The 25,244-nt window shown below is 49.4% G+C and overlaps 1 protein-coding gene across 17 annotated transcripts in view; it reads left to right on the top strand.

Moving 5' to 3' along the window:
- Nucleotides 1-25,244, top strand: part of EXD3 (exonuclease 3'-5' domain containing 3) — a 249,306-nt gene that overhangs the window by 103,729 nt on the left and 120,333 nt on the right. For all 17 annotated transcript variants that reach the window (XM_039719848.1, XM_039719844.1, XM_039719846.1 and 14 more), the window contains 7 exons: nt 12,173-12,339; nt 13,822-13,960; nt 14,285-14,498; nt 15,470-15,579; nt 16,701-16,896; nt 18,003-18,169; nt 20,433-20,603. In XM_039719848.1, coding sequence (XP_039575782.1) covers nt 12,173-12,339; nt 13,822-13,960; nt 14,285-14,498; nt 15,470-15,579; nt 16,701-16,896; nt 18,003-18,169; nt 20,433-20,603 — 1,164 coding nt within the window. The remainder of the gene's footprint in view (nt 1-12,172; nt 12,340-13,821; nt 13,961-14,284; nt 14,499-15,469; nt 15,580-16,700; nt 16,897-18,002; nt 18,170-20,432; nt 20,604-25,244) is intronic.

Below are 25,244 nucleotides of genomic sequence, written 5' to 3'. Positions count from 1 at the left end.
CATCCACTGTTCTTCCCTGAAACCCCTGAGCTGAGGGAAACTTTTCAATTGGTTTGAGTACAGCAACATCTCTGCAGTGTGAGGAACTGAATATCCACAGGGAATGAAGCAGTGTGTGCTCTGCGGATGGGAACGATGTTCTGGAGGTGATTAATATGTGACATGCCTCTCAGTATAAGGCTGCATGCAAAATCCTCTTTCTCTCTGGTTGAAGTGTTTATTCAGGGATGGGATGGATTTCATCACTCCAACATCAAACCCAGACTGGCTCTTTTCCTGGAAGGTGGAAACCCAAAAGAGTTTAATCAGCCAAAGTGTGGTGTCTCCTGTTAGTACTTATGGACTTCTTTAGCAGGAAATCAAACCAGTGGATGATTGTTTTGTTCCTTCTGGCCTTAGAAGTCTCAGGGAGGAATCATCAGCTGAAATAAATGTTCATGGTCCCACCCATGGTGCTGCACGTGGTGCTTTTGCTGAGGTGCTGAGCCACTGGAGCCCAGCAGCTCCCAGTATGGGGGTGTGTGTGAATATGCAGGAGCTGCTCCTGGTCTGGTTTTACCTGCAGTCTGCCAGTTCAACCATCTGCAAAAGAATTGCATTTATCTTTCCACAGCTTTAAGCAGCTCCCTAGCAGCTGCCATGCAGAAAAGAGGTTTGATTTTTCTTTCCCTTTTCCCCTTTGCAGAACAGCTGGTGTTTACACCTGGAGTAGTGACAGGTTTCAGACCTGCTGTCTCTCTTGGGAAGTCAGGACTGGGGGAATTGCTTTGTTTCAGGTCAGAACTGGCAGCCTTTCTTCCCCCAGTATCCACTTGTAGCTCCCATTTCTCCTTCTATTCCTCTCCCTGCATTTTGTCCCCTGTTCAGGGACTGGCAGGAGCTCAGTGGGGGTGACTGCTTTGACACTCATTCTGCTTTTTCCCTGTGCCATTTTCTTTGGATTCACTATTCTTGTTGGAGGTCTCTGGGGAGAGCACACAGCCACAACGTGGCTTAAAGGGAATATTAAACCACGGACAATCTGGAGTTTGTAAGAGGAGGAAAAGTGGGAGGCAAAATATTGATCTCCTTACGTTTTTCAGGTCAGTTTGTCACGGGGTCATATATTGATGGGAAGCTGAAACAACACCAGTTACTGGAAAGCAAAAGGATGACTGATGGGGCTGGTGCAGAGAACAGGCATGTCTGTGACCATCTCAGGAACAGCATCCTGTAATTCCAGGAGCTGGACTGACCCAGTGATCCTTGTGGTTCCCTTCCAGCTCAGGATATTCTGATTCCATGACTGTGATTCAGTTCTGCAGCTGTGTTCTGCTCTTGGGAGAGTGCACCTGTACTAATGAGGTTTGCCCTGCTGGGCTGAAAGAAATGGGAACTTTGCATTGAACAAACCCCCAGCTGCTGTGGGACAAGCACACAGGAAAAGCCAAACATGCAGCATGTTCTGTGCCTCCCCAGCTAAGGAAGGGTCTGTCAAAGGATGATGTGTACAGTTAAATGTAAATACTTCCAACTACTCCCTGCATGGCTTAGGCTGTGTTAATTCTCTGTAAGACGTGGAGGGCTGGTGGGTCTACTGTAATTGTAGTAGTTTTATTCATAACAAATCCAGCCATTGCTAGATAAATAAATTATGGTTAAGCACAAAGATGCTGATGAATTCTGGTGTAATACTACAGTAGGTACAAAGAAGCCAAGACAAACTGCCATAATTTGCTGTCCAATCTACCAAATTATCAAAAATGTCCAAAATAATTCTACAAGTCAGCTAAAATTTCTCTGGAGTGATGTAAGATGTGTTTGTTCAATAATTTTAGAAAATCAGCCCCCATTTACTGAAGTGTGGATCTACAGGGCCAAGCTGGGGATTGACAGAGCTGAGTGTCTGATTCTGCTTCAGGAAGGGATTGGCAAGGGATCCTTGGAAAGCTCAGGACTTCAGTCTTAAAGTTGATGGCCAAATAGCCTTAATGTGCAAACTAATTAAGTACTGGAGAGTGAAGAGAGGAAACTAGAGAGAACACACTGGGGAGGAAAAATCTCCTTTAAATTGTTTTGGTGTGTTAGAGATACATTCTGACCTTAGCCCCCTGCCACCAGCCAGGGCCAGCATGCTGCTAAGCACTGTAATTACATTTCTGTCACTAGCAGGCATTCACTCACCAGCACAGCTTCATCAGAAGGAGATTTGGTATGGTATAAAGAAGAGCTAATTGGCTTATGGCTGTAGGTTGAGAGGTCAGTGTTAGATTAAGGAGTTAAGAGCATCAGTGAGCTGTTCAGCTCCACTGGGGTGTGCTGGGGGAGGTTTAGTTCTGCCAAGTGGGAAAAGCATCCTAGGAGTATGAAACTGTACAGGAATGATGATCATGTAACACCTTATAGGAATGTGTGGAACATACCAGGTCCCTAAAATCAACATCAGGAGTGGTGTCCAGGATACTGCAAACTGCAGCAAATACAGAGTAAAAGTCACATAATCTCAGACTGGTTTGAGTTGGAAGGGACTTAAAAAATTATCTTGTTCAAACCTCCTTGCCATGGGCAGGGACACCTTCCACTATCCCAGGGTGCTCCAAGCCCCATCCAACCAGGCCTTGGACACTTCCAGGGATCCAGGGGCAGCACAGGGAAGAATTTCTCCCTAATATCTAATAAAAATCTTCCTTCTGTCAGTTTAAAACTGTTCCCCCTCACCCTCTCACTATCTCTGTATAAAGTCACTCTGTCTTTTCCATAAGTTCCCTTCAGGTACCCAAAGGCCACAACAAGGTCTCCCCAGAGTCCCCTCTTCTCCCAGCTGAACAACCCCAGCTGCTGTTTGTATTCCACAGAGCCACAGAGTAAAAATGAGGACAGGCTCACTTCAAACAGGCAAATCCTCATGTTCCTTTTGCTCCAGGACCAAGGGAGCCCTGTCAAGAGCCCTGACACTGGCCTGTGCAGCCAAATAGAGAAAGGCAGGGGCGAAGATGAGACATGGAGCTTGCCTGCTTCCCAGGGTAGCACAGAAGGAGAGGATGGATTCACTGATAACAACCAAAGCAGACAAGGGCTCTGCATGTACTCTGTTTGCAGGTGGGAGCCAGTTCTTACCTGCAGCTCCATGGCAGGAGCCCTGCAATGCCCTCACCCCACGGGAGCTGCTGTGAGCTGGGGCTGTGCAGGTGTGGGGGCTCTGTTTGCCCAGTGGCACTAAGTTTTCAGCCTTCACACACACACACACCCTCTCTGCCCTTCTTACCCAGCCAGCAGTAAAACAATCCAGCCATTCAATAATCATCCCAGATTATTTAAACCCTCTGTAATCGATCGGTCCCTGTCTGAGTGCTCACTGATAGATATTGGCTTCTAAAGCCTGTGCAAATCAGCTGCCTTGCACACAGATAATCAGGCTGCTGGCAATTGATAGTTTGGCTGTATTCTACTTTTAGGCAAGATTAGTTCCCCAGTTCCTGCCAAGAAGAGAACCACATAAACAGAGGATTGTTTAGAAACAAAAAAGTTCCTCTTGACGGAGAAGTCATGTAAATGGGAAGAAACAGGAAACTAATCTTCCCTTGTTCACTCTGAAAGAATGCATATCTCTGAGGAATGTTGTAATTATGGATTTAGGAAATCAGTCCAATTTGCCAGGGTGTGAATTTCAGAGTTCATTCAGTCAACCCTCTCAAGCATTTCTCCTTCAGAACAAAAACCACCAGGAGCTAAAGTGTAGCAAAAGAGATTAAAGTAGAGAAAAATTGACTGCCAAGCTTTGCTTTTGGGAAAGATCTTGCACAGATACTGATTATTGTTTTGGCTTTGAGCCAGGAAGGTTTGGGCATGGCAAAATAGAAATCAGTGGTAACCTGAAAATTTGACTGCCAAGCTTTGCTTTTGGGAAAGATCTTGCACAGATTCTGATTATTGCTTTGGCTTTGAGCCAGGGAGGTTTGGGCATGGCAAAACAGAAATCAGTGGTAACCTATGTTTGTCCCGTGGGCATCTCTTTTCCATACGCTAGTGATGGGAAGAGTTTGTGATCCTGAGCAAGTATTTCCATTGTCAGGATTTTTGCTTATTTACTTTGAACGCTTTCCTAAATAGAAAAGAGGAGAGTTTTTTCCTAAATGGAGTCTATGGATTCTCATGATGTATGTGACTGGGTGTGGGAACACTACTGGAGTTATTGGTGGGTTAAGTGCACACTGGTTTATCTTGTTAGGGTTAATGCCAGGGCTCCAAACCAACTGAGAAGTGTTGGAGTGACCTTGGCTCACGCACATCCCAACAAGCAGATGAGTGAACTCTGTGTTTTTTGAAAATACCCTGTGAGTTCAGATCCCACCAGAAGCAGAGGCAGTGGTTTCATTCCTTCACACACCTGCAGCTCTGGCAGCCCTGCAGCGACGTGGAGCTCCAGGGCCCTGTTCCTGTGCCCACGGTGGGCCCGGCTCTGGCAGCACATGGAATTCCTCACTCTGTGGAATTCCTGCAGACAGATCCTGTAGCACAAGTCAATATCACACGCTGCTGCTAAGCTGGAATTTGGAATGCTCAGATTGGATATGCACCCTTCAGGCAGCCCCAGAGCTTAGCAGAGAGCTGTATTTTCCTTGTGCAAGCTTCCGTGCTCTGGGATACAAACCAGAGTTGAGTTCTGGGATGGTGACTTCTGTAGAACATTTCTGGAAGTGCCTAGATTGTAAAAACCTTCTGAGGCTGGAAAGCCCAGAGAAACAATGTTTGGTGACAGGAGGCTCAGGCTCAGTGAGGCTCAGCAGCAATGCAGGTCACCCAGTACACGATGGGAGCCTCCACTTCCTTAAACTGGGGAGCAGGATTTGCCACTGGTCCCATGACACTTCATTCGTGTGTGTGTGACACAATGACAAAAGGTGGGGAGATAAATGCTACTTCAAAATACACTGGGAAGATAAGGGTTGCCAGTTTGTCTTCAATGCACTGTGTCATTGGGTTTAGACAAAGCATCTACTGTGATAAGTAACACAGTACTCTGCTCTGAAAGAGTTTGGCCAATTTCCCCATCCTCATTCATCTTCAGTCTTGCCAAGTGCTGGAGTGCTCCCAGAAAATATCTCCAGCCTGCCATCGTGGGACCGGGGTGTGAGAAATCTGGAAGCATATCAAAAATCTGTGGCTTCTGTATTCAGACCAAGTCCTTGGTCCTTTGCTGATCCCTAGGATGAATAATATTCAACAGCTCTGGGGCTAGGGTTAGGTTGGAATTCAGAAGGTGCCTCTGCAGTGGTTGTGAGAAAGAGATTTCAGGAGAGAGCACAGACCCTCAGAATAAGTTCACACAGAAGAGAAGGAAAAATTAATTATATCTGAAAAAGCAAGTAGGGTAAAGTTACCTTAGTCTATTTGCTATGTAATTGTATTTTGGGGGCTTTATGGATGTCATACAGTTACTTTTCTCTTCAAACAAAAGTTATTTTAATGGGGTTAGTTGGACACTAACTCATTGCAGAGCTACACCTGTGCCATTCCCTGACCAGCTAAGTGGTGGGGATAACAAGTATTGCAGGTGAGTTGTGGTTTTGTGTATCAGCATACCTGGAGTTGTGGGATGTAATTCAGGAAAATGAGTTAATTGTGGGCTAAAATAAGAGGTTATGACCTGGGAAAGTCCCCACAGTGTCAGGCTATGCTGACACTGCTGAACAAGACCAGGAATTGATCAGTGGCCCCAAAGACAAGTGGCATTGCTGACTGGTCCCAGCACAGCCTCAGGCTGCCTTCCTCTGGGGATCTGTCTGAAGTCTGCACTGACAGGAGCAATGGGACAAGATCCCTTCCCTGAAACCTTCTATGCAGCAGCAGTGGCCGAATGGGCAGCAAGAGCTGATTTTTAGGACAGCATTTTCAGTCAGTGGGGAGTGGGATCCAGAATCAGGATGAGCTTTGCTATCTCACAGATGTACCATGGTGCCCTCTTTATCCAGAAGCCTGTCCTGAAGTGTCTGGGGGATTCTGTGCCACATGGTTCTTTGGGCACATGGGCACAATGTCCCTGTAGAGAATTGCACCCTCCCTCTTAAACCTGAAATATATACTGGGGAGTTTTTGGTTGGATATCAGGAAAAGGTTCTTCCCCGAGAGGGTGCTGGCACTGCCCAGGCTCCCCAGGGAATGGGCACGGCCCCGAGGCTGCCAGAGCTCCAGGAGCCTTTGGACAGCGCTGCCAGGGATGCCCAGGGTGGGGTTGTTGGGGTGTCTGTGTGTTTCTTGTGGGTCCCCCCCCAGCTCAGGACATTCCATGATCCTCTATTTCTGTTTGGGTTTGTGCTTTGTCCAGCCAAGAAACATTACTATCCACTACTGAAGCTACTGAAGTGAAATCTGGGAATGATCATGCCAGATTCACTTCAGTGAAACATCCTGTTTGGAGCCTTTCATCTCTGAGGAGGGAAGAGTCCATGCCCTGTACTGTGGAGATGCTGCCAGCAGCAGGTTCATCTGTTCTGTGGCTCTGTGAGCTGCGTGAAGGCCCATGGAGGATGTCCAACAATGTGCTGAAGGAAATGGTCTCAACCTCTTGCTCATGCTTTTTTGAAAATACTCTCTCTCCAGATCTGCCTCCGAAAGCTGCATTGGTTCTTTCCTTCTGCTCTGTACCTGCTCACATCTGTGGCAGCCAAAGCAGATTTTGGAGACATGATGACTTCATCTGTTGAAAATGAATTACTTCCCTCCGGGGCTGCCTGACAAAAATTTGGAAGGGATCCCAGTGCAGGAAATGTATTTGGATCTCTGTGTAGTATTGTTGAGTATGATCAGGACCATCCTGTATTCTGGGTAAATGAGATCTTGGGTGTTCTTTGCCCGGGAGGTGCTTGGGACTTGAAAGCAGAAGTTGCTGCAAGAAGTTGCCTGTCTGTGTGGAGAGAAGCCTGGGGAATGCAGGGCACTGCTAATCACACAATCAGAGCCTCATTTCAGTTTGAAATTAGCTCTTCTCTGAGAGCTCATCTCTGCCCTCCTGCTCAGAGCAAGGCCAGCTTTGTGGGACAAGGTGTTGCATGCCCTGCCTGGTTCCACTGCCCCACTGGGCCTGTTGCAGTGCTTAACCACTCTCACTGTCCCCTTTTTTTACTTTTCGGCCTGGCTGGAATCTCTGTGAGGATCTGACTCCATCTTGTGTATGGTCCCTCCTGACAAAACTGAAGAGGGGATTATATTCCCCTACATGCAGCCAGGACTTCCCTATGCTGAACAAGCCCTGCTCCCTCAGCACAAGCCCATGTGCTCCAACCCAGTGACCATCTCTTGGAGTTTCGGCAGGGTTTGGGTTGGAATGGACCTTCAAAGCCCCTGTGGGGGTGAGCTTTACCAGAGAAGCTGTGTGCTGTGACTCTTCGGGCTGCCACTGGGCCGTGGTTGTGTGAGGCACACAGGAACATGGAGCAGATGCATCCTGTCACACAACATTGTTCAGCTGCTCACCAGAAACCAGCAGCTTCCTCCAGGTTGCCCAGAACAATCAGCTCCCTGTGAGGAGTCCCAGTACAGAGGCAAGCTGACTTTAAGAGTTGCCTTTGCCTTGATCCCTGCCAGTGATATCCTAAGTTAGACTCCTCTGAATTGCCTTTGGAAGAGGCACCGGGGCCCGGAAGCCGAGTGTCCAGCTTGCCAAAGCAGGAGCGAGGTGATGTGAAATGCCCCGGGGGCCGCGGCGCCGCGGCTCTGTGCCGGAGGATCAGGCCCCTTCCCCGGCATTGCTGAGGTAATGGCTGCCGCGCTCGGGGCGCGGCTCCCGCAGTGACAGCTGATCGCTATCGGAAAGCCGGGCTGCGGGGCCCTCCGTGGAGCTCTCCTGCAGCTCATAAATTAGTGCCCAGTGCCTGTGAGCGAGAGAGCAGCTCAAATGATGAGAAAGCAGCGTGTTCTCGGCGTGTTCTCGGGGTGTTCTTGGGGTGATCTCAGGCTCTGGCTGTGGCTGGTGGCCGTGGCCAAGTGACCTGCTGCTTTCACAGAAACCTTGCTCAGGATGAACGGAAGGGAAAGTTGGCCTCTTTTATCCAAGGGAGAGGATTTCCCCCGTCCACGTTCCACACGCGGAGCACGGTGTCCAGCTCTGGGGTCTTCAGCACCACAGCGGCATTGACCAGCTGGGGAGTCCAGAGGAGGCCACAGAGATGCTCTGGAGCCCCTCTGCTCTGAAGCCAGGCTGGTAGAGCTGGGGGTGTCCAGCCCAAGGCAGAGACACTCCATGGAGACCTTATTGTGGCCTATTGAGACTTTAAGGGGTTTATGGGAAAGAGGGAGAGGGACTTTACATGGGTAGACAGTGACAAGACAAGGGGAAATGGCCTTAGGCTGAAGGAGGGCAGGATTATATTAGACATTAGGGAGAAGTCTTTCCCTGTGAGGGTGGTGAGGCCCTGGCACAGGGTGCCCAGAGCAGCTGTGGCTGCCCTTGGAACCCTGGAAGCGTCCAAGGCCAGGCTGGATGGGGCTTGGAGTAACCTGGGATAGTGGAAAGTGTCCCTGCCCATGGCAGGGGGGTTGGAACTGGATGGGCTTTAAGATCCCTTCCAACCCAAACCATTCTGGGATTCCAGGATCTCTGTAGGCTCTCCAGAAGACAGGATCCTCCTCCCCTTATGAATAGGCTGTGGCCCTGGTCTGAGCTGGTTCTGAGGGCTGCAGCTCCACACTTATGCTTCAAGGAGTTCCTTTCAGTGACATCTGATGGTGACACTGCAGCATCTCCCCATTCAGCACAAATGATGTGATGCATGCACAAACTTTGAAAAAGAAACCTTGAGCACAAATACAATAAAGTTGCAGGGACATGTTCAGGGAATGTTTAAGCACAGGTGTCTGTACCTGCCACACCACAAGGAACTCAGCAGTGCTGTCAGTGCCCTCCACTGTTGACAGGGGTTTGTCCTTTTCAAGTCTTGCTTTCTTTTTCCCCTTTTGAAATTGCTGATTCTAAAATATTCTCCTTGACATTTTCTCTACACTAGCAGGAGGGGGTTTTGTTGGTTCTGGAAGCACTTGAAAACAGGGGATATTGGCCAAGACATTCAAAAGTTAAATTAAAATCTGACTCTGCAAATAGCCAATGTCAGTGGTGTGAATAACGTCCCTCTTTGGGAAAAGATGTTGAGGCAAAGGGCAGAATTGGCTGGGACTGAAATGCAGCTTTACACATACAGATAAAACTGATCTAGGGTTGGATAGAGTGCTTTCTAAGGGAGATATTGGATATTTGGTTTCAAAATTATTGGTGCCAATTGAGAAATGGTTGATGGGTTAAGGTCAGGACATTGCTGAGCTTGCCCTGTGTGGTTGGTGTGAGCTTTGTGAAGCCTTGGCGGTGAGAACAGGATTTACGGGTAGGAAATCTGCAGCCATCACTGTGGAAAGCTTTAATCATGGGTTATTGTTGGTGTCAGGGGTTTCTGTGTGCTCCTATGGATTAAAGAATGTATGATATGTCTAGAATTCCAAGAGGGATGTAAACAAGCCTCACGCTCTATAGAATCTTTTCCTGCTCAGAGGTGTTGCTGATGTTGATCAGAACACCCATGCCAGTTTCCTCTTGAGAAGTGTTCATTTACTGACAGCAAAGCACATGAAATGTCATCCCTGGTGAAACATTGCTCTCTGCATCTGTGCCCACATCTCTGGGGCCAGAGTTTCCACATTCTTGCCTCTTGCAGAGCTGTTGCGGTGGAAGCCTTTCCCCTTTAGAGCAATGTTGGGTTTTTTCTTTTTTTCAGTAAAAAGACAAACAAAGCTATTTTCTGTTTCAGAATGCAAGATGGGATATCTCTGGAGAGATTAACCTTCTTTACAGAGTTGTTTTTTGTGGTTGAAAGAAGAAATCTGTTATCATTAAAATAATATTTTAAAAATCTGCACCTCGTTATTTCCAGAAATAAAGCTGCCACATTGAGATTTATTAAAAATTGACTCGGGGTGAACTGAAGAGAGCTCCTGCACCAAAGAGTTTGTGTTTTAGAAAAAAGACAGGAAGACAATAGGATGGACACAAGGGGAGCAAGAAGAGGGAATTGCTCTGCAAATTTAGTAAGAAAATATGTTCTTTTTGGGAAGGACTCTGAGAAGTGGCTTGGCAGATGTGCAGGAGGGTTTAACTCAGCCCCTCTTCACATGTTCAGTGCTTGGCTGAGCTCAGTCACCGAAGGCAAAGTTGGGAGAGAGGCACAAAGGTCAGGACTGGCACGGCCAGGGAAATGTAGAGGGCAAGAAGCACGAGCAGGAGAATGTGTCCTGTCCTTTTCCTGCCCTGCCCTTTCCCTCCTGTACCTGAGCCCCTGGGGAGCTGCGGGACCCCTGTGCTGTTCCCCTGGCTCCTGCTGTGCCCCAGCCCTTTGGGAACAGCAGTAAAACTGTGCCCCGGCACATCCATGAGAAGAGCTGTGCTTTGGCATTTGGCAGTCTCCGGGGTGCAGACAGAGTGCTGAGGCAGCAGTTTTTGTGAGCAGGCTGCTGCTGCCTGGGGTGCCAGATCCCTCCAAGCTGTTCTGAGCCTCTGCCCCCTTCTGCACCTCTGGGTGGGGGTCATTCTTTTTTTCTCCTTGGCTTTCTGTTTCCCTTCCTTTTTACCTCGGGGCCATCAACAGATTTGTTTCCTGATCTCGGTGTCTGCTTTGAAGACAAATTCTCACCTTTTAGTTACCGAAGGAATGTGAGGAATGAGGCCCCACGGCCACGGCCTCCCACCCAGCTGGGAGCTGTTCCTACATGCTGGGCAGAGGGAGCAAGGTGCTGCCCTCCCTGGGAACAGGCTGGGGCCCTCGAGCAGTGCGGGTGGGCAGCGCACGGCAGGTGGCAGCAGCGTGGGCAGGGTGGGGATGGACTTCCAGTGCGGATCTGAGCATTTCACCCCTCTGAAATTCTTGTTTGTAGTGCCAGTCCTAGAGCTACAGGTCCTGGGCCACCATGTAGGGTTTCAGCTTGTTTTAGTTTTCTTGACAATATTAACTTCAAGGGCAGATCCATGACTAGGTCAGAGAGTAGAAGTTGCTACGAGGCTGTGGGGGCTCCTGGATGTTTGCAGCACATGTGGCCTGGGCAGGGGGCAGGGGAAGCTCCCACCCCATGGAGCTGGTGTGACCTTCGGTGTCACTGTGTTTGTATTTCCTCTTACACCTGCACCTCTCAGAGGTGGACAAGGCAGAAGAGCTCTGGTGCATCCAGCTTTCTTCAACTGTCACTGTCCCTTGCAAGTGGCTGCTGACTCCTGCCATGATGAGCCCTGTGCCATGCTGTGGCCAGAGCTGGGGTTTGGGTTTGAACCACAGGCAGCGTGAGTTTGTGCTGGTGTCCCCAGGCTCTGCAGTGGGCCAAGGCACTTCCCTTCCTTCAGGGAACAGCTGGGAGCAGGGAATGTCCTAAATTGCCCTCCCTGTTTGCAGGTGTGAACATAGGGAGTGACACCTCAGAGTGCATTTGTCCCAAAGCAATGATCCACTTCTCACCTTCACAGGGGCCTTGAACAGACACAGAGGGAAGAACTCCTTTATGCAATCATTGTTCACCCCAGCTGGATGTGGGACTCACACGCACATTTCATCCAGCTGAATTCCAGTGCAGGGTGACACCACTGCCAGCCTGGCTCCACCCATGGCTGTGCCTGCTGCCAGGGGTCCCGAAGCCCCCATCTCACAGCACTGGGGGCAGGAGGCTTGGGGGTGATGTCAGCCTTTTCCTGGCTCTGAACACCACTCAGGAAAGCTTTGCTGATGTGCCCTCCCTGCCCTGTGGATGACTGGCAGCCGCAACAATCCATGCAAATACTTCCAAGGATGGAGGAGACTCCACACCACTGTCTGCCCTGGAGAGACAGGGAATGTCTATCCCAAGAAAGCCATCCCAAGAAGATGCTCCAGGGTCTAAAGCCCCTCTGCTCTGGAGACAGGCTGGGAGAGCTGGGGATGCTTGCCTGGAGAAGGCTCCAAGGCGACCTTTCAGTACTTAAAGGGGGCCAATAAAAAAGATAGGGACAGAGTTTTTAGCAGGACCTGTTGCAACAGAAGTTGAGCTGAGAGTTTTGAACTAAAATAGGGGAGATTCAGACTAGATGTAAGGAATAAGGTTTTTACAACGAGGGTGCCTCCTAGGAGTAGAGGAAGCCCCCATGATGGAAGTTGCACTGACAGTCTGCTTTCCCCCCCTGCCCTTGCAGAGCACAGTTGGGGAGAACCGGTGGCTCCAGGGACATCTGGTGCAGTCGCTGCTCCGTCACTGCGACGCGTGTGGGGCGGCGCGCTGGGCACAGCACTGCCGGGTGCCCTCTGAAATGCTGCCTCAGGCTGTGGCTGAGGAGCTTCAGAAGCTGCACGTCCAGGACAGGTAAATCCCCTGTGTGGTGCCTTTTCCATGAAGATTGCTTGTCATACAAACACTATATTTGCTTTAAATTGTCTGCTGTGATACGTCCATGGGGACAGAAGTTTGCAAAGACTTCCCCCATACACTTGAATTCCATTGTGGCCCTGCACATACTGCATTTGTTCGTCATAAGCCTGGAAATGTCTGTGAAAGGGGCATTTTAAACTCATCCTGAGTACACAGAAGCTCTGTGAAATTGCTTCATGCTGCTGAGGGTTCTTACACTTCCTCTGCCAGATCAACAATGCAAATATTCGTCTATTTTACTGAGGTGATTGCAGATCTGCCAAAGTTTTACTAATTATTATTTTTTAATGCTGATGATTTTGGGAAGGTCTCACAGATGGCTTTGAACAGTTCATGTTCAGGGAACCTAGTTTTGTGGATCTGCTCTTCCTTCTCATGCAGATCTGCACTTTTTCAAGCACTGTGTCACCTCAGGAAATACAACACAGATGTAAGCACCATCAAAACACTTCTCCAGAGGGTCCACGGCTTTTTTGGAGCAGAGGAAACTCTTGTCAGCCTTGGACATGCTCCTGCCTCGCTCCAAAGCAGAGCCAGAGCTGCCCTCCTGCTCCCTCCTGAAGCCACAGCAGCCGCCAGTTGGGAGCCAGGAGGTTTTTCCATGAGGGATAAGCCCTCAAAACACAAAGGGGTGATTACAGGTGTGTGGCTGAGCCACAGCCTGTGCATCCAGAGATAAAACCCATCACTACATCTCTGTGCTGTGGGAATCCTGTGCTGTGGAGGGAAGGCAGGTGAGGGTGTGCTTTGCCCTGTGTGAGGAGCTGGGATGGATGAATAAGCCCCTTTGTACTGCAGTTTACTCATCCAGTCATGATACCAGCTGTGGTAGCTGCTATAAAGTCAGCAGAGCCATGAAACCCCATAAAACAGTCTGGCTGCCCTGTCTATTGAGTAACACAGCCACAGGTTCCCAGAGGGAGTTCACACTGCACACAACAAGGTGGCACCAGCATATAAATGACATCATCTGTCTCTGGTCACACCACACAGGGCTCCTGGGCTTTGCAGGTGAGAATATTCCTGGAGACCTGAGGCTGCACACCTTCATTAAATATTTTACACAAATATTGACTTCCCCATGCACACAAACCCACAGGAAAGTGTTTGTGCAGGGAGAGCTGCTCTGCTGCAAAATTGGGCACACAGCCTCCCAAACATAAGGTTACCAATAGTTTCCCAAATAATGAACCATTTCAAGTCTCTATGGGAAAAAGACTATCCGGAAATGTGTGATCTCTCCAAGGGAGCTGGATCTTTTTGATTAGTTTCTTTTCTCTGAGAAGGAGCTGAGTGTCATGGGGAAAGAGAGGATCAGGGTGAAATAAGGGATGTAAAACTTAACCCTCTTGCTCCAATCCAGGATTTCCTCCTGGCTTTCCATGGCTTCAAAGTGTTGCATCTGATTGTGTGCAGGGTAGAAGAGGTCAAAAAAGCAGATAATTATGAGGCCAGTAAGAAGAAGGACTATTACCAGCTTCCTATTCCACGGGAAAATATTCACTTTCTGCAGACATGGGAGGAGACGCTGCAGTGCTGGGAGAAGGTGCTGCAGGTGAGTGTTACCTGGGGTTGGCCTGGCACGGTCAGGGAGCTGGAACTCCATGTCAGGCTGAGACACAGAGTTGGATGTGGCCACTGCCGTCCACTGCCTACCTCTCCAAGCCAAGAGCAGCTGCTCCTTTGGGCTGGTGTGATTTGGGGAAGGTGTTAGGAATTGTGCCAGGGAAGTTTCCCGTGGTGACAGTTCCCTGTGTCTGTGGCAGTTTGCACAAAAAGCTGCAGGTGCTGTGGAGGAAATGTTCACGTCCTGGACAGATTCTCCAGGCTCCTCTCAAGCACAGGCAGGCTCTGGGTGCAGAAGGTGTCTGTGTTGCAGCCTGGGCAGGTCGTTGGTGTGGACATGGAGTGGAAGCCTTCCTTTGGCATGGTGGGGAAGCCCCGCGTCGCCCTCCTGCAACTTGCACTGAAGGATGAGGTGTTCCTGTTGGACCTGCCACGGCTCCTCGAGCAAGCTGAGGCTGAGGGGGAAAAGGAGAAGCTTCCCCGTTTCATCCAGATGCTCTATTCAGATGCAGCCATCACTAAACTAGGTAACACCCCTCTCTCTTCCCCACCTCGGGACTTCACACGGACTGTTTTGTTATTTTTGTCATTCCTAGATGCACTTGGTGTTGTCATTCCATAAATGCACTTGCCATGGAACCAGCTTTTGTAGCCTTAGTGTTCGGGCACTGCCAGGCCAGGAAACAGTGACTAGTGTAACTGGGAATGATAGAAATACAGGATTAGAGAACCACAGAAAATCCTCAGCTGCAAGGGACCCACCAGCATCTTCAAGTCCAGCTCCTGTCCCTGTCCAGACCCCCCACCAACCCCACCCTGGGCATCCCTGGCAGCGCTGGCCAAAGGCTCCTGGAGCTCTGGCAGCCTCGGGGCCGTGCCCATTCCCTGGGGAGCCTGGGCAGTGCCAGCACCCTCTGGGGGAAGAGCCTTGCCCTGAGCTCCAGCCTGACTCTCCCCTGACACAGGTCCATGCCATTATATCTCCCCATGTCAGGTCAGATCCAGGATTCCTGATATAATTTGCACTCTCAGACTTGGGATTGTCCTAGCTCTGTACTAATCCCCAAATGACACCCAGTCTTCAATGGTTCAGGTAATTCTGGTGGGCAGAGCTGTCTAGGTGTGCTGTCCCTGTCCCAGAGCTGCTGTGCTGGACACCAGAGATCTCTGAATTACCATACATGGGTTTTGGAGGCTTTTATCAGGAACTGCTAAACCTGGGTTTCAAAGGCAAATTCATAAATACCTTTCCCAGATTTTAAGTAAGTTGATCTTAAACTCAGAATTTTTCATGCACCTCTCTTTTCCCTTGATCTGAAGGACTGTCTCTTGGGAACAGAAGAGACGGACCCAGTCTTGTTCCCTATTTGAACAGTCTCCCCACCAATGCTTATAAATATTTTGTTAGCATTTTGACTCTGAACTAGAAGAAGTTGCAGTACATTAAGTGTGATTTGAGCTTTCCTGCCTGTGTGATTTGGACTTATTTTGTCTCCAGGTTATGGGATGTCTGGAGACCTCAGCAGCCTTGCAGCCACATGTTCTGCTTTAAAAGACACAGAGAAGCAAATGCAAGGTGTGGTGGATCTTCTTGCAGTGGACAAACAAGTAAGGATAAACATATGGAGATGTGGGAAATGGTGTCTCCTGCATGTGCTGGTGGGTAATTGTCCTGAATCCACAGCACTGTCTGTTTGCATCCTGGATTGGCAGGGAGATGGCTGCATGAGTAAAGAGACCATTTCCTCCAGATGGTTTGAGGTGTTGGGATTCTGTAAAGGAAGATAGAAGTATTTTGTTTTCATCAACTAAAATGCTAAAGCTTGTGGTACTGACAGCTTTTTCATAGCCTTTATAAAAGCTGTGAAAAGCTCTTGGAGACCCAGCTCCATTCAGCCAGGACAAGGTTTCTCAGCACAAGTTATACTTAGGAAGAGGAAGTTCTTGTACAAATTCTGCTACTCCAAGGCCATGCATTATTGAAGCAGATATGGTGGAGTTAATGATTTGTACAGAACTCTGTTGTTCCTAGGAGGGTTGCTGATGGGTTCAGCACAGGAATTTCTGGTCAGCTGAAGCACATCTGTCCCCGAATTTGCACAGAGGAGCTTTCAGCAGTCTGCAAAAATGTTCAGCATAACCATTTTAATGGGTAAAATGTACAGAGTGTTTTTGAGGCTGTGGGTTGAGGTGAAGCAGATCTTTGGGATTGATAGCTTAACCTGGGAAGTGCTGTAGGGGCTGACATAGCTGCCAACAGCCATTGCCTCAGTTTAAGGTGAGAAATGGCAGCTGCAGAGGGGGCTGCTGCCCAGAGTGTCACAGGAATGCCTTTTCCCACTGGGACGAGGAGGAGGAAGGTGCTGAACTGCCACTGCTGGTTCTTTATTGCATTGATGCCCAGCAGCCTACAGCATGGTGAGCACCCTGCAGACCCCTAAGGAGCCTCATCCCAGTCCTGCTTCTCTGGTGCAGGGCTGAACAAGAATGCTCTTTTTTCCCTTCCTTGGCTATGGAAGAGATTTCTCTCCAGCAAGTGTGTTTGTTAAAGAAATAACCCAACACCATGTTTATCTCGTGCCATCCCAGCTCTTGGCTGAGGGCTGGGGTTCAGTATGCCAGGCACGAGAAGGATGTGATAGGGCTGTGCCTGGCCCCACCAGCGGATCAGGAGGTGGTTTGGGAGCTGCTTCATAACCAGGTGGTTTCTGTCTTTTTGTTTCCATCAGCTGCAGTGGGGGAAGGACAGCCGGAAGGTCGATGGACTGTCCCCAGAGCGCAGCCACGAGGAGAGAGGGGTCAGGCAGCCAGAGAAGGGACTCAGCCTCCTGGTGCAGCATGTGCTGGGGAAGCCTCTGGATAAAACAGAGCAGCTGTCCAACTGGGAGAAGCGGCCGCTCCGGGAGGAGCAGATCCTCTATGCAGGTCTGGCCCTGGCTGGGTGCTGCAGGTGCCCAGGCCAGGCTGTGTTTGGCTGCTCTGGCCCCGGGAAAGTCGTTAAGTAGCAGAGGAAGAAAATGGCTTTGCAGATTAGTTCCTGTTCAAAGGAGTCAGCACATGTTTTGTTTGTCCTTTTGAGGACATGACTTTAATGGTTGAAGTTTAAACTGTCCAGTGATTCATTATTTCCCTTATGAAGGAATTCCTGTGCTTTGCAGATTTTGTCTGATGAAACATCACCTCAGTGGAAACTCCTCTCAGTAACTGAAAGGAGGAAAGTCCACTTCCTTCTGCCTCATTTCACAGCCTTCCTGGGAAACAAATGCTGTGTTCATTTGTCACAGTGAAGTGCTTGTTAGAGCCGGGTTTGAAATGGGCAGATATGGTGTCAGAAACTGCAGCACAGACTCAGGGCTGTGGAGGGACCCATAGAGTTTATTGCTGATTACCCCAGAGTCAGAAGTCTGGGTCTAAATCTTTTCCTGGTGCATCAAAGGACAGTCTCCTGATGCAAACCAGCCCTTTCTTAAATTCGACTATCCTTAAAGCTGACACAGTTCTCACAAAAGTTAATCACTGGACTTGTCAGACTGGCTGGGAGAGTTCTCCCATTGCCGTTGCAGGGAGCAGCAGCACACGGCAGTGAATGTGGGCAGGTGATTGCAAACAGCTCGGGCAGTACCTGCTCAGATGTTGTATCTCCTGGGGAAGTTCCCTTCCTGTCAAGAGGAGTGATAAGGAGCCGTGGGCAGGCTCGGGGACAATGGTGAGGAACAGGGGCTGGCTGGAGCTACCTTGTGGTGGTTGGAAGAGCCACACTGCAGTTTACATTGGGTTATTGGGTTAGAGTGGAGATGGCAGAGCCTGTCTTTAGGAGCTGCTGCCTTCACCCCCTGTGACTGTGGGTTCAGCTGTGATGCTCACGTGAGTCAGTCCTGGAGCTTGAGGGTATGACCAGAGGGAGTTGCAGCTTCACAGTTGTTCACAGTGGCTTTTACAAAGGTGGGGGCTCTTCCTTGCCTCAGGAAAACCTCTGGTTTACTTTTGAATGAGCCTCATATGAGCTGAGGCTTACATTCTCTTCCCTGCAGCCTCAGATGCCTACTGCTTGCTGGAGATCTATGAGAGGCTCTGCAAGGACCCCGAGAGATTCAGTCTGAGTTCAGACCTGACAGACAGTCTGGTGGGAAAACAGAGCAAAAAACCCAGGGCAAAAAAGCAGCTGAATAAACAAGAAGCACCATCACCTTCTGGACAGGTTTGTAAACATCTTCAAAGAGCTGCTTGTTGCTCAAGACCCCTGCAAATCACACACCGCTGCTCTCAGTCACACCTTTCACTGTGCACGGCTGTTCTCAGGACCTTTGCATTAAACATGCTCCTCACCCCTCCCTCCCATGACATTCAGCTCTCTCCTTGGCCTGCCTGGGTCCAGTTTTCCCTGCTCTTTGTGTTTCACTTGTCTTTGCACAGTGTGGGTGCAGATCTGTGTGCTAAGCCCAGTGAGCCTTGCTCATGGAAACGCTCCTTCCACATTTTGGGTTTGGATTCTGTGGCCAAGGTTTCAAAACTCTTACTTCCTTACTTTTCCTTTATACTGAGCTTCCACACCTTGCTTTCACACTGGGAATATCTCCTTTATTGTGTCTGGAGTAAAAGTCTGTGAAGTTAAAAGTAAATGATCCTTCAAAAATGCCTTTCTGCTGAAGGCTTGTCTCTGCCTCCTTGCCCACCACCACATTCCATGAGAGGCCTCTCCCAGAAGTTTGTCTTGTGGCAGAGCCTTAAAACTCCACCAGAGCTGTGCAACTCTGCTGAAGTATCTTGAAATGTGACTGGTGCCTCTCAGTAATAACATTTTACTTTTAAAATGGAGCCATTCAGTGGTTTGTGCACCTTTGGAAACCTTGGCACAAATCTCATTTTGTTATTGCCTGAGAAGACCCACTGTGTGTATTTGTGTATCCTGAGCAGCCCCAAGTGTGTGTGGAGCTCCTGAAATCCGTGCCCCTTTCTATGGCTGGGCTGAGATGCTGCTGACTGTGTCCACCTGTGTGTAAATGTGCATCATCCCTTGGCCTTCAGCAGGCAGGAGAACACTTAGCTGCTCCCTGAGCACTGCGTTCATGTGCACATTGTGTGTTACAGCAGAGCTGGGTGGCTGCTGCAGGGGTGGGAAAAGTGAACACTTCAGGCTTCAATCACCTTGGAAACCCATGGGTCATCCGTATGTTCTGTACAGTCAGATTCATCAGCTGAAGAGGCAGTAGGTAAAACCTGGACTGGGACACCAAAACCAGCAGACTTGTCCTGACTGCATCCTGCAGGACTCCAAGCTCTCTTTCTCAGTGTTTCCTTGTCTGAAGTGGAGCTAATGACTCTATCCTCCTTTATAAGCTTTTTGCTTTCTGCTGGCATGAAATGTGAGAAAAAAGCTCTGTATGACAGTGCTGGCCACTGGATAAACACTGGCTGAGAGCCAGCTGCAGCTCCTGCACATCTGCTTGAACAGCAGCAGCAGCCAGGGGTAGTGTCTCCAACTGTCCCAGCTTCAGGGGGCAGCTCCATCCCTTGTCACCGTGCTCTGGTGTCACAGCTGCATTGACCAGGGTCCTGCAGGAGCTGGTGACAGCCCAGTCTGCCCAGTGCTGCAGAGCCCTGGGTGCAGGTACCAGCTGCTGGGAACTGCAGCATCACACCAGTATTGCTCCTGGACCTGAGCTGGTTCCCATGGAGAGCCCAGGTGGAGCTGCCTGGTGTGCCACAGCATTCCCAGCTTGGGGCCAGCTCCTGCAGAGCTGATCTGCAGTGCTGGCTCCCTGCATAGCTGCTGGCACTGTCCTTCAGTCATCCCAGCTGATTCAAGTTCCTGGAGTCAAAAGCTGGACATTGGAAGTTCCTTAATAACTTCCCTTCTCCATGAATTTAGCTATTGTACTTCTGGGAGCCTCCCAAAGCCAAAGTCCTCCAAGTGCAGGAACTCCCCCAGCAGCAGACATTTGAAATAAAACAAACAGAATTCAGGCACTGCCTATTTTTAACCTTCCAAAGATAACAGAGTTGACGTGGTTGCTTTGTCTACCTGTTTCTCCCTTTGTCTGTCCCAAGTCGTAGCTTTGGCACATGCTTATTAATTATAGACTAATTTAGAGGAACATGAGCCTTGACTATGTTTCTGTGACTTCTTGAAGATGAATGTCTGTGCAGGGCACTGGAGGCTGGGTTGGCTCTTCTCCAGGGAAAGGCTGCAGGTCCCTGGATCAGGTGGCCAACTGGTCAGTGAGAGAATGGCAAATTCAGAATTAGCCCCATCATGTTCTGCCCCCTGCCCAGGTGGTGATGGCAATGTGGAAAGGATGGGAAGGAGGATCTAGAGGTGCTGCAGAGCATGGGGAGGTGGTGACACAGGTGGAAGGAGGCAGTTGGATGTGCCATGGTGGGTGAACTAACGCAGGGAGTAAAAACATAAATGTACTGGGAATCAGACTTCTGCTCCTTATGGATCTCCTGCCTTTCTCTAGGAATGCCAAGGACCCAGAACAGAGCCCTCACGCCCTCCTGCCCCCATCTCCCCCCAGGAGTTCAGCGTGGTCTGTGACAACATGCTGCAGGGCCTGGGGCGCTACCTGCGCTGCCTGGGCGTGGATGTCCGGCTGCTGGACAATGAGGATGACCACAGGAAAGCTGCTGAGGTGAGCTCACAGCTCCCGTGTCCATGGGGACGTGATGGCACTTACTAGGAAGCTGCACTGGTGCTCAGGCTGCAGGAGCTGCCTCATGGGTCCCTCCTTCCATCCTTGTGCTGATTCCCAGATCTTTGGGTCACCCTGAGCTCTGGCAGAACCCACCAGGGTCATTTACAACAGCTCCTGTCCCTGCCCAGACCCCCCACCAACCCCACCCTGGGCATCCCTGGCAGCGCTGGCCAAAGGCTCCTGGAGCTCTGGCAGCCTCGGGGCCGTGCCCATTCCCTGGGGAGCCTGGGCAGTGCCAGCACCCTCTGGGGGAAGAGCCTTGCCCTGAGCTCCAGCCTGAGCTGCCCTGACACAACTTCATGCCGTTCCCTCAGGTCCTGTCCCTGGTTGTGGAGCTCTGGCAGCCTCGGGGCCGTGCCCATTCCCTGGGGAGCCTGGGCAGTGCCAGCACCCTCTGGGGGAAGAGCCTTGCCCTGAGCTCCAGCCTGAGCCTGCCCTGACACAACTTCATGCCATTCCCTCAGGTCCTGTCCCTGGTTGCAGAGAGCAGAAATCAGTGTCTGCCCCTCCTTTTCCCCTCACCAGGAAGTTGTAGCTGCAATGAGGTCTCCCCTCAGTCTCCTTTTCTCCAGGCTGAACAGACCAAGTCTCAGCCACTCTCATACAGCTTCCCCTCAAGGCCCTTCACCATTGTCATTGCCCTCCTTTGGACACTCTTGAATGGCCTAATGTCTTTCTTATTTTGTGGTGCCCAAAACTGCCGTCAGGGCTCGAGGTGAGGCCACCCCAGCCCAGAGCAGAGTGGGACAATCCCCTCCCTCGACCAGGCTGTGATGCTGGGCCTGATGCCCCCAGGACACAAATGTCCCTCCTGGCTCCAGGGCACTGCTGACTCACATTCAACTTTCTGTCAACCAGGACCCCCAGGTCCCCTCTGTGACGCTGCTCTCCAGCATCTCATTCCCCAGTCTGTTTGTATACCCAGGGTTGCCCCATCCCAAGTGCAGAATCTGTCACTTTCCCTTGTTGAACTTAATCTGGTTGGTGATTGCCCAGCTTTCTGATTTGCCCAGGTCTCCCAGAGGGCCTCCCTGCCTTCGAGGGAGTCAACAGAGATATCCAGGCCACACAGTGTGTGCTATCAAATGTGCATGGATCACCCAGCCTGGTGTGCAGGATGTTTCCTCTTCAGATGTCTGCTTGGCCTGAATCCGCGGCAGGCTCTAACTTCTGCAGAAATAATTAATATCTCCTCCCTGCCAAACTTGCACAAGTTATTTAAACAAACCAGTTCTCAGTGCCTCCCCCCAGAGCCCTGTCTCCACTTCTCATCCCCATCCCTTATCATGCCACGGACAGGATGTTTGACATTGCTTTCTCTATGGTGACCAGACAAACATCCTTTCACTATCAAAGCCCTTGGAGTGTTACTGTATTGCAGAGCCTTTGATCTGGGCTTGGATAATCAAAGATAAAAATAGACTCCTCCCACCCTGTTTGATATCTGGCTGGTCCTGATTGAATCAAAGTTGAATGTTGACCACCCTACGCCCAAAAACTTGGGAATGTTATTGCAAAGGCCAGCAGAGGGTTTGGGTCCTGGTCACTGAGTACAAGACAGATGGTTTGGGTGTTGTCCCATTATAGTCTCAAACTGGTGTCACTAGGAACACCTAAGAGTGTACAGCATTAGTGTTTGCTCTTCATTAAAGTCTTTTCACTCAAATGATTTATCAGTCATACTATACTTCTCCTTGTGCCAAGAACTCCTGCAACACCTGGCATTTGCTCCTTATTGTTCTCATTCCTTTTCTTTGTTAAAGTGGCTTCAAGTATTGGTGGGCAGATGGGTCTGGTCCTTTACCCTCTTTTATTTGGGATCAAGCTTAAAAGCCTGAGAACTTCCTCAGCTGTGCTTGGGCAGTTATGAATTTGTTTTTTTTGTTTTTTTTGGTTTTTTTTTGTTTTGTTTAAGCTAGCACACGTGGCAGGAATTGATTTGGCAACCCCCATTCCCATGGATATGAAACCCTTGCCCTGTGTTATACTTCATGTTGTGCTGTTGTTATTGACTAAATGTTTTATCTTGGACTTGTCATGGTGAGTTTGTCATGCCAGATCTGCAGAGGTGTGAGAGCAGGCCCTCTGGCACCATGATCCTCTGGCTGACCAGATTTAGACCAGATTTGGTGGTGGAGTTGGCAGTGCTAGGTTTGTGGTTGGACTTGATGACCTGGGAGGTCTTTCCCAGCCTCAATGATTCTGTGGTTCTGTTTATCTGCTGTGAGATGCTACCAGCTTTCAGTCTCTGATTTAATGATGACATTTAATTAGGACTTGACTGGAGAAGTGACTGATTAAAGTTGCCTGTCGTAAGTGCAGATACAGAAAATATTTTAAAATGGGAAACCAGTAGAAATTCATGCCGAAAATGTCTCTAGTTTAATCTGTCCTCGTGTGAAAGGCAAAGAACTCACAGGCTGTCCTTACAGAAGCATTTTAGCTCCTGTCCATGAGCAGCAGCCTCTCTGAAGGGCACTGGGGGTGGTTTTATTAAGCCCTCTTACTCAGTGGGGTGGCCATGCTGTTTTTCCAATATTACCTTGCTGTCCTACCTGCTGTAGCACCTGCACACACCTGTGTGGCACAGCAGGTCTGCAGCTGGGGCTGGAATTAGTTCCAGTTGTGCTGGACAAGCTCCTTTACCTGAGAATTTTTGTAGCCTGTGCACTGAGAGCTGGTGGAATCCACCATGAGCTGTCCCCACCATCTCCTTGCCCAGCAGCACTGCTCACTGCACCTCGGGCAGGGCCTCTGCAGGGCTTTGGGCAGTGGCCCAGGCTGACCCAAGCCTGGCTCTGCTGTGTGGCCTCTCTGAAGAAGGGCTGTGTGCATCCAGCCATTCCTCCCCAGGGACTCTGACTCCAGCTCCAGGCAATCCATGGGGTAAAGAATGTGGAGATTCCATCTCTGGGATGCAGCAGATTCTGACTGTGCAGGTGCCACTTTTGGGTGATCCACCCTTTGCCTTTGCATTTACTTCTATATGCAACATGTTATTTGCAATTAATAAAAGTTTATTTTCTTAAAATTTTGCCCTGTGCCTGTTGTGTTCCTACCCAGGTCTTTCATGCCCCATCCCTGGAAAATTCCTGGTCAGGTTGGATGGAGGCTCTGAGCAGCCTGACCCAGTTGAAGATGCCCCTGCTCACTGCAGGGGAGTTGGGACAAGATGACCTTTTAAAGATCCCTTCTAAACCAAACTATTCTATGATTCCATCTTCTGCAAACTTCTCTTTGCAGAGAATCTTAAACCTATCTTTTGAGTTTTCCAGATAATTGGAAGGAGATGGAAAAGTAGATGCTCCTGTTTTCTCTGCGATTTTGCAGAATCCGGCAAAGCAGGGATCCTTGTCATACCAACCTCACAGGATCACCCAGCAGCCTGAGTGACTACAGTAGCTCCTGCAATGTTGCACCTTAGGGACAGAGCAAAAGGTTTAGGAAGATGTTCATAGTCTCTTAGGTTTCTAATAAAAGACTCAGTGGAATCTCAAAGCTGCTTCAGTTGTGTTCTGGATTAGTATAATTTATTTTTTGAATGGACTTTGCTCTTGGTCTTCAAAATCATCTTCATTTCTAAGGATAATCTGATGCTAAGGCAAACCTGGTATCTTTTGAAGTATGCTAATAACCAGAAGGCAGGCAAAACTGGCTTCATGAGGCTCCCATGCTGTGGAAGATTCCCTTGCAAGGTTACACCTACCCTCCAAAGCTCCAGGTGAACCAGTGAATTGCAGAGAAGGGCCAGGCTGGATGGATCTCAGGAGCCAGATAGAGCATTCTGCACCCAGATCTAAATTGCTCTAGACTAATTTGGAACCAGGTGACACAAAAGGGATTTTAATCCTGTAGTGAGCAGATCTTCACTTAATGGGGGAATCTAATCTTGGATCTTGTCTCAGCTTTGACTGGCTTTTTCCATATTTTTGATGTAGATGACATTCTCCAGGTTTGCTGATCTTTTTAGTCTGGTGGGAAGCTAAAATCAGAGAGGGCAGATGAAATAGCTGTGTTGCTTTTAAGGTGAAGACTTGGCTTTTGATGTTTGGTCAGCAGGAGAAGAAGGTCTTTCATTGGAGACCTTGATACAAATGGATCTGCACAGAGAAACAAAACTGGGTGGATGATTTTGGTGTGACATTTAAGGCCACATTACAAAACCAGGGGATAACTCTGTGCAATTTATACTTTTCAGGAATGCTGAAGAGAAGATTAGGGTTGCAATACTGGGAGAGCTGGACTGAGTGTGCTCAGAGCTCTTAAGCTCTTGGTTTACTGTCTCTTTTAAAAGAGCCTGGGATTACAGGGAGGGTTTGGATGGGTTTTGTGATCCACTTCTCCAGCAGATCCTTGTCTGGGTGCTTACCCAGCACATACCCTGATACAGACACTTTCTGTCCACTCCCTTTTGGTCTGAAGTGGGGCCTTGCTGGCCCAGGCTCAGGATCACTGCTCGGGGAACACAGCTTTTCCTGTACTGCAGTTTGGCTCTCCAAAGACATGTGGCATTGCCCAACATGTGTCTTGCACAGACTTGGCAAAGTTTAACTTACAAATCCACAGCCTTGTGCTGCT

This window comes from Passer montanus, unplaced genomic scaffold (genome assembly GCF_014805655.1).
Source record: "Passer montanus isolate IOZ18808 unplaced genomic scaffold, ASM1480565v1 scaffold43, whole genome shotgun sequence".
NCBI classification, from domain to species: Eukaryota; Metazoa; Chordata; class Aves; order Passeriformes; family Passeridae; genus Passer; species Passer montanus.
This window is presented reverse-complemented; position numbering and strand designations above follow the sequence as displayed.